We start from the raw sequence: 12,125 nt of genomic DNA, 5'->3' as shown, positions 1-12,125 counted from the left end.
TGTTGATGACCTCGTTGTAATTGATCTCCACATCTTTCTCAATGGCCAACAAGAGGAGATCAGACAACCTTTCTTCTCCACACAAACTTCTTAGTTTATTTTTGATTATTTTTAGCTTTGAAAAGGATCTTTCAACTGTCGCAGTTGTCACTGGTAGTGTTGCGTAGATCTGAATCATTTTGACAAAGGCAGGAAAGATCAGCTGGCCATTGTTTTCCCTCAGTATCAGAAATATTTCTCTGAGGTCTTTTGAACTAAAGCTGGAGTGGAAGACCTTTAATTCTGTTTTGAGCTGGTCCTCATCTTCTCCATAGAATTCACAGAGGATGTGGACAGCTTCAATGGCTTCTGGGTTTGGTGGGCCTACCCAGTTAGCATGCACAGTTAAGGGCTGGAAGGACTGAATGATTCTGGCCGTTGGGCTTCCAGTATTGTCCCCTTTGAACCTCCTGTTCAGTTCCCCAGTCATGATGTCCAGAAAGGTGAAATATACACCACTCCTGAAATATGCCTCCACTGACTCAACCTGAGCACCTACTTGAGACACTGTGGTGTTGTGTTGGAAACGCACTGGAACTTTCCGCTTTCTCTCCTGACCAGGCACCACGGTAGGTACTGGAATGTTGAAACTCTCTGCCTTCTTTGATGCACATCTAAATATCTCTCCAAATTTCTCCTCAGACCTCATGGTTTGCAATGTGTGAAGCACACCATCAATTACCTTGTAGGCAGTGGAATGGTCCAACCCTTCTTCCTGCAGAGAATCTGATGCCAAAGCAGTGACTTCGAATACTGGTGTGGTGATTTCCATGCAGAGAATGAACATAAAATTAATGGCATTTCTGTACATCTGAGCATCACCTTGGGCCAGGTTAGGTGGGTCACTGTCACTGATGTCATCAAGGAGCATCAAAATGGCAGCACATTGAAACGTATCTGTCATTGCGCTTTATTTTAAATGTATGGATGTGTGTTGGATCTGTTGGGTATTGTAAAGCTGCTAACTTTGACATTATGTGATCGATCTGTTCTTCCTCATTGTGGTCTTCAGAGAGCACTACATCAGTGTCTGTAGGCCTAACTGAACCTGTTGCTGCATTGGTCGCGGCTTCATCTGTTTCTATATCTCCCTCTTCTGCTATGCTGGTAGATGGCATAGAGCTGCTTCCCTGCTGTGACTGACTACAATGGAACAATAATAATAATAATAGTATTATTATTTATCATAATAATAAGCTTAAACAGATAGTTTTAATAATAACCCATACTGCAAGTCTTGTAACATAGAAATAACTTTCGTAGGTACAAAATAATAGTTAGCTCAATGCCTGCTGATTAAGTTCATTAAAAACTAAGTGTGAACAGCTTTTAAGATTTTTCAATAGAATTAACTGCAAGGAGCAGGTTACATTAAAACATTAAAATAGAACCTGACTCTGCCCTTGACTCTTACCTTTCATCTTCATTTTCCTTTGCTTTCATCCAGGAGAGCAGAGAACTGCTTCCCTGGGCTGCCTGTTGTAGATCCCTTTCTTTCTCCTTTCTCAGCATCTCTTTCCTAGGCCTTATGCTTGCTGAAATTAGTAAATAAATAGACCAAAATGTATGAGAACGAATAAGACTGACTGTGGTCATTACAAGAACAGGGCAGAATGGTCGTTTTCACAGGCAATCGGGAACTGCCTATTTTTCCTTTAGCAAATTAATGTGTTAATGTTGCCAATATGTTACACCAAAAAAAATTAACATGTCTAACCAGTGCTTCTCAAAACTTTTAACATGCACCACCCCCAACACCGTACCCTTCAAACTACCAATAACAACGTCACTGTTCTATCACAATCAGGTCACAACACAGTGCGTAAATGTCTGCGAGCATCGCTGAGTCAGTAACAACCAGTTAGGCTAAAGACTGCATCTTTAGACAGTTGGACGGTGTTCTAACTTTCTCACAGGAGACACCTACTAAAGACAGTCAAAGACATTAATTTCAATCTTACCAAAGTAGGACAGTAGTTGACGTTAGTTATGGAAAGGCTAATCCACAAAAACGGAGAAACGTCCATAATTCCATTATTCATAATCATGTCAAGGTTTTAGGTTTTTCTGCAGTTCCATCTCTAAAAAGTGTGATGTCTTCCCGTCACTGATTTCAGTTTGAAAACTTTGTATTTATTCACAGATTTCCGTGAGATCATCCTAAAATTTGTAACGAAAAATGGGCTCAAAAGAGCCCTCTGCCTAACGGCATGTAGCCTATAGCATAACGTGATATTTTCAGTAGTATATGCAAAAAGGTCGGAATTGATGGAGAGTGGGGTTGCCTAAATGGTTTAGGTTACATTTTAAATGTGTCGTTTTTTTGTTTATACATATGGATGGATGGAGGGGGCAAGCTGGCAAAGTTTGTCATGTGCAGTTTCTGACAGGCTACTTCACAACAAAACAATTGCAGGTTGGTCTTAGAGGGCAAACAGAATAATTTCACTCGATTCATGGGTTACCTGACTGGTTGGGAAGGGAAAGAGCTGCCGTGTTGTCCGCCGTGGTTCCCAGTCGCTATAGTTAGCCTACTATGCCTACTCCAAGTAGTCCTATGTCATGCCGCTGCTACACGCCTCACAACAAATGAACTGCAAGCGTGTTCACGTGACACGGTGACAGTGAAAAAGCGACAGGGTTCGGGTGTCTTTGAAGAAGGGGCACAAATCAAGCCATTATTTTCACACCTTTTTAAATCGCGCAGCTTAAAAAAAAAAATAAAAATCACGTCTTTCAAAAGGGCACTTTTTTGGACTGAGGGCAAAAGGGCAAGTGCTTCAGCACCACCTCGTCTCTATCTGTGCATGCCAGTGGCAGTGTGTCCCTCAGTCTGTCCTCACTCTGGACACTTTTTTGTTTTTGCAAGTGTTTTTGTTTTTGCAGGTGTTTTTCTTTGGCAGGTGTTTTTGTTTTTGCAGCAATTTTCTTTTTGCAGGTGTTTTTCTTTTGCAGGTGTTTTTGTTTTTGCAGCATTTTTCTTTTTGCAGGTGTTTTTGTTTTTGCAAGTGTTTTTCTTTTTGCAGGTGTTTTTCTTTTGCAGGTGTTTTTGTTTTTGCAGGTGTTTTTCTTTTGCAGGGGTTTTTGTTTTTGCAGGTGTTTTTCTTTTGCAGATGTTTTTGTTTTTGCAGCATTTTTCTTTTTGCAGGTGTTTTTCTTTTGCAGGTGTTTTTGTTTTTGCAGCATTTTTCTTTTTGCAAGTGTTTTTCTTTTGCAGGTGTTTTTGTTTTTGCAGGTGTTTTTCTTTTGCAAGTGTTTTTGTTTTTGCAGCAATTTTCTTTTTGCAGGTGTTTTTCTTTTTGCAGGTGTTTTTCTTTTGCAGGTGTTTTTCTTTTTGCAGGTGTTTTTCTTTTGCAGGGGTTTTTGTTTTTGCAGGTGTTTTTCTTTTGCAGGTGTTTTTGTTTTTGCAGCATTTTTCTTTTTGCAGGTGTTTTTCTTTTGCAGGTGTTTTTGTTTTTGCAGCATTTTTGTTTTTGCAGGTGTTTTTCTTTTGCAGGTGTTTTTGTTTTTGCAGCATTTTTCTTTTGCAGGGGTTTTTGTTTTTGCAGGTGTTTTTCTTTTGCAGGGGTTTTTGTTTTTGCAGGTGTTTTTCTTTTGCAGGGGTTTTTGTTTTTGCAGGTGTTTTTCTTTTGCAGGTGTTTTTGTTTTTGCAGCATTTTTCTTTTTGCAGGTGTTTTTCTTTTTGCAGGTGTTTTTCTTTTGCAGGTGTTTTTGTTTTTGCAGCATTTTTCTTTTTGCAAGTGTTTTTCTTTTTACAGGTGTTTTTCTTTTGCAGGTGTTTTTGTTTTTGCAGGTGTTTTTCTTTTGCAAGTGTTTTTGTTTTTGCAGCATTTTTCTTTTTGCAGGTGTTTTTCTTTTTGCAGGTGTTTTTCTTTTGCAGGTGTTTTTCTTTTGCAGGTGTTTTTGTTTTTGCAGCATTTTTCTTTTTGCAGGTGTTTTTCTTTTGCAGGTGTTTTTCTGTTTGCAGGTGTTTTTCTTTTGCAGGTGTTTTTGTTTTTGCAGCATTTTTCTTTTTGCAAGTGTTTTCTGAAGTTGCAGTCCGTTTGGCCTCTCAGGGCCACCGTAACAGGTGGAATCAGGACCACATTAAGACCTAATCACCTTCTCTCTCTGTCACACACACACACACACACACACACACACACACACACACACACACACACACACACACACACACACACACACACACACACATTTGCTGTAACACAAAAAGAGAGAGAGTATTTAAATGTAAAGTCTGAACATTAGTCACTCTGTCTTCGGTGTGTGTTAGGAGGGTAAAAGTCCAGCTGGCTTATTTTCCTACCTGGACTCCATGGTAACGTTGTCATAAAAGCACGTCAATAATTAATATGGACTTTTGCGTGTGCGTGCTTTCAAAGTTTTCCTCACACACTCTCTCTCTCTCTCTCTCTCTCTCTCTCTCTCTCTGTTATTACAGTCTGTGTGTGTGTGTGTGTGTGTGTGTGTGTGTGTGTGTGTGTGTGTGTGTTCCTGTCTTGCTGTCTTGTGAGAGCCAACAGTCACACACACCGGTCCTCACAAATTTGAAGGCCTTTTTGAGGCTCAAAATGTGGTTTTAGTGTCAGGATTACAATTAGGTTATGGTTAGCTTTATGGTAGTTTAATAGTTTAATTATTTATATAGCACAATAATTACAACAGGAGCGTTGACCAAAGTGCTGTACAAGAATACAACATACATAATAAAACAACTTAGAGTATTAAAAGCAAACACCAAATATGAATTAACAAACAACTCTCATGCCGTATTAAAAGCCAGTAAATAAAAATGCGTTTTAAGATGAGATTTAAAAAGATTGACAGTATGAGCCTGTCTGATGTGTAGGGGTAAATTATTCCACAGCTTAGGTGCTACGACTGCAAATGCTCGATCACCTCTATGAACCAGCCTCGACCTTGGTACAGCTAAAAGCAAAAGATCACTTGATGGTAAGGGTTAGGGTTAGGATTTCATTTTTAATGGTTAGGGTTAGGGTAAGGGGCTAGGAAAAGCATTATGTCAATGTCCTCACTAAGATAGCTGAACGGGTGTCAGTGTGTGTGCGCACGTGTGTGTAGGGAGGGAGGGAGCAGAGCAGACTTTGCCCTGCATGCAGGAAACTGTCGCTCAGTCGCCACACCACCAACAACGCTGCGACCAGCCGAGGAACTTCACACCAGCCAGTGAGTACAAACTGGGAGAACTGGAAGAACAGATTCACAGCTGGGGGTGAGGGGGACCACATTTAATGCCTGTGTCACTGATCCTATGTTCAATCTGAGCTTGCAGGTCCAGCTCAGAGGTCAGTCATGTGACTGAAGGCCTCACCTGTGACATCATAGCAGGGCCAGTGTTTATATATGAGGTGAAAACACTAACACACTTCTGTATGAGAATATTATGGTTTATCAAAGTTGGGGGGAAAGTTTTCATGGTCAGTGTGATCGCTTCTACCTGTGGTTACTCAGCTGTTTGAACCTCCTGATGACTTAATGGCAGTCGCTCCAGGAAGTATCCAGAGCCGCTCGTTTGATCTTACATTTCCCACTGCAGTATTTTAAAGTATTTGATTTACTTTGTTTTAGAACGAAAATAATTGATTGTATATAGAAGACTGATTTCTGGACTGCATCCATAGAGTGAGGAGCATTACACAGACGCAGACAGACACCTGGTCATTAGTTCTGAGTCCAAGTAGAATCCAAGAATTTCATTCACAGACTTCTTGAATGGTCTGCTAGTACAATTAACTGCACAGCAGAAATATTGTTGTTCAGGTAATCAATTAAAAACGACATTCTCCAACAGCAGGTCTTTGATGTAGCCACTGTTGAAGTGCATTCAACCTGCAATCTTCTTGATGCCCTATGGGGGCGACATCTGGGGTCCGATTGTATGGAAGTCTATGAGAAAATGAGCCTATTACACAACTTATCTCTCACCTCAGTTAATACTTTCCTAATGAGTTTATGGTCTCAGTCTCCACTTCCAGGTCTTATCAAATACAACATGGTGTTCAGTTTGTAACTTATGGACCCATTGGAGGATTGAGCTGAGTAGGGAAGGATTTAGAGCATGGATAGGAGCATGCAGTGTAGGAAAGAGCCGTTATTTTAAGAAGAGAGGTGACTATTGAGCAGCAGTATAGCTTCATGCTGAGAAGGAGCACTACAGATGAGGAAGTCAGGAGTGGTAGGTAGTAGGTGGAGGTATGCCCTGGAGATGAGAGAAATAAAAGTCATTAGAAACAAGACAGAATAGAGAGTGGATATATTGGACAAAAGCGGCAGAAGGAAAAGAGGAAGACCTCAGAGGAGGTTTATGGATGTAGTGAAGGAAGGCTGTTAGTGAGGTAGGCAGATCCGCCATGATGATCCCTAAAGGGAGCAACCAGAAGAAGAAGAAGAAGAAGAGTGTCTCTCATTGGTTTCTAAAAAGTCTGTGGCACTAAAATCAGGCAGCTTTGACTCTCACATAGAAGTCTTTGCACATCAAGCCATTCTTCAAGAGTTTTTGTGGAGTGCTGCAGCCCACTGACCTGATCTAAGTGCATGGTGAATGCTCCAAGCTGAACCCCTGTATCTGTTGCTGGTTGGGGACTGAGATAATCCCAGTCCAAAGAAACATACAGTAGTTGAGACAACTTTGGAGGCAAGGTGTAGTCAGACTCAGAAATCTGTGTGGTTTTTCTGTGTCCTGGTGGTCTGTGGGAGGCTCTGTCAGGTCATCAACCCTTAACCTGTGTAATCTGTGGATTATGATGGTATGACATCTGCACGGGCACCTGTCGATTCGGTTTGTGAGATTGCTGACACACGTTTGCCATCAGGATGGCCCTCCCCAGTGCTCGCTCTATTAATTTCATTCTTCTCAGTGATGTCTTCAGTCAAGAGAATTTGGACTTCGTAACAAAGACTTGGCAGCACAATTTGGAATTTAATCATCTGACTGAGCTCTGTCCAAAATAGTGCTCCTTTGTTGGTGGTGGACTCGCCGTCATCTTTAAGAACTGCGTTATTTGTTAGTCTGTGTTTTTTGGACATATCTATATCGAAAACAACTTGTTGTGGATAGGCGTAGCTTTGGGTCATGTGGTGTCGGTAATAGTAATAGTGATTGCTATATCACCTGTTCACAGCCCGAGGGAATTTTTGTGAATGAGTGGGTGATGGGGGAAGTTGACTTTTGCTCACCGCTCAAGTTTAGAATGTTTATTTTGATCACTGTTTTTCTACAGATTTTAAGGATTTGATAACAAATAAAGAAGTTTTTAATCTGGAACTTTGACTTATGTTTTGAACAGCGGGCGCGTCAACATTATCCCCCTATTAGCCCCTAACCCATTCCACAATTGAGCCCTACACACAGACACACAAATCTTATTTAAAAATCTTTTAAAAACCTTATTCCCATTCAGATTGTAGCCTCCATCTCTCTTGAATATTGATTGGAAATAGATTATTTCTAGCTCTAAACATTATCTGTGCTATATTGTAATTAACCAAGTCATGGAGTTTTCACAACTTTTGTCTGTGTCTGTCTTTTAATACAGAGCTTACCCTTCCTAAACAGTTATTCAGTCAGCATATTATCATCCAGCATGCCACTGAACTTTATCGGATTTGTTTAATGTTAAGTTAGAGTCAGTATTGGATGCAGAAATGTTTGTTAGAGATTTTAATGAAAAGACAGGCATTCAAAGAGTCATTTCTTTTGGATAAATGAAGCTCGTCTGCAGTTAGAAGGTCCAAACCACCGAATGAAAAGTGCATCATGTGAAGGAATGAGAAAAGGGAGTCTGCATATTTTATCAGTATTATATTGTTCAGTAAAAGAAATCTTAATGTCCTTTTAATAAAAATAAGCAGACAGGTATCTCCTGCTTTTTCATACTTACACGTGTTCTTTAACAGGTATTCTCTAACATTTCTTACTTTTATTATTAAAAAATAAATTGTATTTATTTGGTAAATAAAGTAAAATAAAATGTTGGCAAAAATGCTGTGCCTTCATCTGCTCACTCTGTTACTGATTTTTCTTGTTCTTTAAATCTGGATTGTTTTCAAAACCCTGTTGAGTATCACTGATCTGACAGGCAAAATGAAACTTTCATCGAGCCCTGCAGGTGTGCTTCCCACATCACTGTGCTAAATGTTTTTAATTCAAAACCCAAGAAACAATCTCACCTGGACTCATCCTCACCTGAACATTGTGGATTGGTATCCAGGCCGTCGTTTCTTGTCAAAGATTTGAGAAAAGCCAGGTTCTATCAGAGGTTTCTTCCTGTTAAAAGGGAGTTTTTTTCTCAGTGTGCCACTGTGCTATTGTTGGGGTCTTTACCCTACAATATAAAGCACCTTGAGGTGATGTTATATAAACAAAATTTAGTTAAATTGAAAAACTGTGAAATGTTGTTTATAAGTAAATGTATATATTAAAACTTCACTAAAGCTTGTCTCACTGCAGGTGTTCATCATGAATTCTTCAGCACCACCTCCTCCATCATCATCATCATCATCATCACCGGCATCAACATCTACCTCGATCAGAGCTGGGAAACAAACCCAGCTGAACTCCTCTTCATCCTCTCCCCCTCCTCCTCCTTTTACTCTGTCTCTCAGAAGTCCTGAGCTGCAAGCAGAGTTTCTAAGAGGTAACCTTTTTCTAAGGCTCAATTTTGTGTTGATGGATAACTGAACAGAACCTGAAACAGGGCCCTGAGGGGCCCGGGTGGTCCTGGGTTTCTGTATCAAACTACCACAGAAGAATTGCAAAACCCCAAATCTCAAGCACAAACAGCCACAAATGTCTTCTTATCTTTGTCTTTCCAGAGTGTCGGAACAAATTTAAGCCTCACAGCGACGACAGTGAATCCAGCGGGGTTTCCTCCACCACCTCCCCTGTGGCCTCCCCCTTCAGCCTCACTCCTTCCTCCTCCCCCTCCAGTTCTTCATCCACCTCGCCGTCCCCTGGCTTCAAGGACAGACAAGGTGAGCCGGCTGGAAGTACTGTCCTAACCTATGTGAAGTGACTAGCTCGCCCTGGTGGAGAGGACCCATTAATAGAAAACATATCTCTGAGAGACTTTGACGAGCTGTTACTGGTTTATTGTGCTGATGTAAAACAAACAGGCTCCACTCTTGGGTGTGGCATTTTGTGTTTTAGAGATTTGGTTGGACCCATATGAAAACTAAAATTATTGTCTTTGTTCAGCTCGTCTGTCACTGTCCAGCCCCGAGCTCCTTTCTGAACTGAAGGAATCCAAAAACCGCTCCCTCCGACACGTCCCCGCGCAAAAGGGAATGACCACCGTTTTCTCAGGGCGAGGAAGAGCATCAAGACAGGTGAGCAGAAACAACGTTTCTCCGTCTGGCTCTCCAGCTTTCCTTCTTTTCATTAAGACTACAAACTAACTTTATTAAAACCTTACAACACAGCAGCCATGATGTAAAGATTCAGAAACATTTTAAAGCCTTTATTTATTTTATCCATTTATTTTATAACATTCATAACCAATGTGTGAAACGATGACACTGAGAAATTTTGTTTATGTTTAAAAAATGTCTGATCACCTGTAATCCTTTGAAAGGCAAATCTTTCCACTGATGTATTTCAGTTGCTCCATATAGTCCTACTTTGATTTCATAGAGTTTGAGATGCTTCTAGTGGCTGACGGTTCTGGACTACAGACAGGCCAGTTTAACAGCTTTACTCATTACTAGAATTTGATTTAGCATCGTCTTGCTGGAGTAAGAAAGGTGTCGTCTGGATGGCGGCATGTGCTACTTGTAAACCTGCAGATATGGTTCAGCACTGGGGCCATCCAAAGAGTGACTTCCTAAAGCAACCAGAGATGTGTCGGTTTTCTGAGACAAAGTTAGGAAAGGATACATTTAAAGGAATTAAATGATCTGAATTAAATTCTTTAATTTTTCTTTTCAGGCGTCTGACTCCACTACACCCACCAAACCGGCCAATCCGAGGGTTTCTCGCTGACTTTATGAGCAATGTGTCAACCAGACTATGAACTCTAATTCTCCGTATTAATTATGTAAATACAGTGTCACAAGCTAAATGTTATGAATGCTGAAAGTGTAAAAACTCATCACCAGCTCCTGAACCATGTAGAAGACCCTGAAATAAAGTACAGAACAAGGCTCTGCAGATTTATATTTGTTCATCAATTAAAAATGTTCAGTTCATTTTTAGAGAAAGAAAAAAATAATTAATTTAACCAAATGTCTGGTCATGCAGGCTGGAGTGTGGACTTCAAGCCATGACTTTGTTGTTGCTAGGGTATCTTGTCTCACCACTTCAGAGTTCTGAATACTAAAGCTCAAAGGTATAAGGAGTGAAAGCTGATATCCAAGAGGTAAATGTTGAATTGAATAATTAGGGTACTTGCGTAGCTATTGCTGTGGATATAGCTCAGCCGGGAGCGTCTAAAGAGCAGTTCTTGAACTTTTTCTCTCTTGACCACAGTTTTTTCCCAATACTGATTGGTAGATTAGGATTCCACTTGCTGTCACATATTCAGGGAGTGCAGAATTATTAGGCAAGTTGTATTTTTGAGGAATAATTTTATTATTGAACAACAACCATGTTCTAAATGAACCCAAAAAACTCATTAACATCAAAGCTGAATGTTTTTGGAAGTAGTTTTTAGTTTGTTTTTAGTTTTAGCTATTTTATCTGTGTGTGCAGGTGACTATTACTGTGCATAATTATTAGGCAACTTAACAAAAAACAAATATATACCCATTTCAATTATTTATTTTTACCAGTGACACCAATATAACATCTCCACATTCACAAATATACATTTCTGACATTCAAAAACAAAACAAAAACAAATCAGCGACCAATATAGCCACCTTTCTTTGCAAGGACACTCAAAAGCCTGCCATCCATGGATTCTGTCAGTGTTTTGATCTGTTCACCATCAACATTGCGTGCAGCAGCAACCACAGCCTCCCAGACACTGTTCAGAGAGGTGTACTGTTTTCCCTCCTTGTAAATCTCACATTTGATGATGGACCACAGGTTCTCAATGGGGTTCAGATCAGGTGAACAAGGAGGCCATGTCATTAGTTTTTCTTCTTTTATACCCTTTCTTGCCAGCCATGTGGAGTACTTGGACGCGTGTGATGGAGCATTGTCCTGCATGAAAATCATGTTTTTCTTGAAGGATGCAGACTTCTTCCTGTACCACTGCTTGAAGAAGGTGTCTTCCAGAAACTGGCAGTAGGACTGGGAGTTGAGCTTGACTCCATCCTCAACCCGAAAAGGCCCCACAAGCTCATCTTTGATGATACCAGCCCAAACCAGTACTCCACCTCCACCTTGCTGGCGTCTGAGTCGGACTGGAGCTCTCTGCCCTTTACCAATCCAGCCACGGGCCCATCCATCTGGCCCATCAAGACTCACTCTCATTTCATCAGTCCATAAAACCTTAGAAAAACCAGTCTTGAGATATTTCTTGGCCCAGTCTTGACGTTTCAGCTTGTGTGTCTTGTTCAGTGGTGGTCGTCTTTCAGCCTTTCTTACCTTGGCCATGTCTCTGAGTATTGCACACCTTGTGCTCTTGGGCACTCCAGTGATGTTGCAGCTCTGAAATATGGCCAAACTGGTGGCAAGTGGCATCTTGGCAGCTGCACGCTTGACTTTTCTCAGTTCATGGGCAGTTATTTTGCGCCTTGGTTTTTCCACACGCTTCTTGCGACCCTGTTGACTATTTTGAATGAAACGCTTGATTGTTCGATGATCACGCTTCAGAAGCTTTGCAATTTTGAGACTGCTGCATCCCTCTGCAAGATATCTCACTATTTTTGACTTTTCTGAGCCTGTCAAGTCCTTCTTTTGACCCATTTTGCCAAAGGAAAGGAAGTTGCCTAATAATTATGCACACCTGATATAGGGTGTTGATGTCATTAGACCACACCCCTTCTCATTACAGAGATGCACATCACCTAATATGCTTAATTGGTAGTAGGCTTTCGAGCCTATACAGCTTGGAGTAAGACAACATGCATGAAGAGGATGATGTGGACAAAATACTCATTTGCCTAATAATTCTGCACTC

The 12,125-nt window shown here is 40.7% G+C and overlaps 2 protein-coding genes across 2 annotated transcripts in view; both read left to right on the top strand.

Moving 5' to 3' along the window:
• The window catches only part of LOC308411065 (nuclear factor 7, brain-like), a gene marked incomplete at its 5' end in the record, with an annotated part of 121,925 nt that overhangs the window by 11,626 nt on the left and 98,174 nt on the right, over positions 1-12,125 (top strand). The gene's annotated exons all lie outside the window — the stretch shown is intronic.
• LOC308411109 (uncharacterized protein) lies at positions 5,193-10,187 on the top strand. The gene is made up of 6 exons (XM_080904855.1): positions 5,193-5,226; positions 5,333-5,408; positions 8,510-8,696; positions 8,875-9,033; positions 9,257-9,387; positions 9,986-10,187. Exons 3-6 carry the CDS (start codon positions 8,519-8,521, stop codon positions 10,037-10,039), a joined length of 522 nt encoding a protein of 173 aa, XP_080760981.1. The 5' UTR covers positions 5,193-5,226; positions 5,333-5,408; positions 8,510-8,518; the 3' UTR covers positions 10,040-10,187.

The sequence above is a fragment of the Rhamphochromis sp. 'chilingali' genome, assembly GCF_963969265.1.
Source record: "Rhamphochromis sp. 'chilingali' genome assembly, chromosome: 1".
NCBI lineage: Eukaryota > Metazoa > Chordata > Actinopteri > Cichliformes > Cichlidae > Rhamphochromis > Rhamphochromis sp. 'chilingali'.
Note: the sequence above shows the minus strand (reverse complement) of the source record. Positions and strands in the feature narration are given on the sequence as shown.

What these genes read in the sequence shown, in the direction of transcription:
- LOC308411109 (XM_080904855.1), top strand. Translation starts at nt 8,519, where the DNA reads ATGAATTCTTCAGCACCACCTCCTCCATCATCATCATCATCATCATCA. An exon ending in GCAAGCAGAGTTTCTAAGAG is followed by an intron (nt 8,697 to 8,874) that starts GTAACCTTTTTC and finishes TTGTCTTTCCAG; the next exon opens with AGTGTCGGAACAAATTTAAG. An exon ending in GAGGAAGAGCATCAAGACAG is followed by an intron (nt 9,388 to 9,985) that starts GTGAGCAGAAAC and finishes TTTTCTTTTCAG; the next exon opens with GCGTCTGACTCCACTACACC.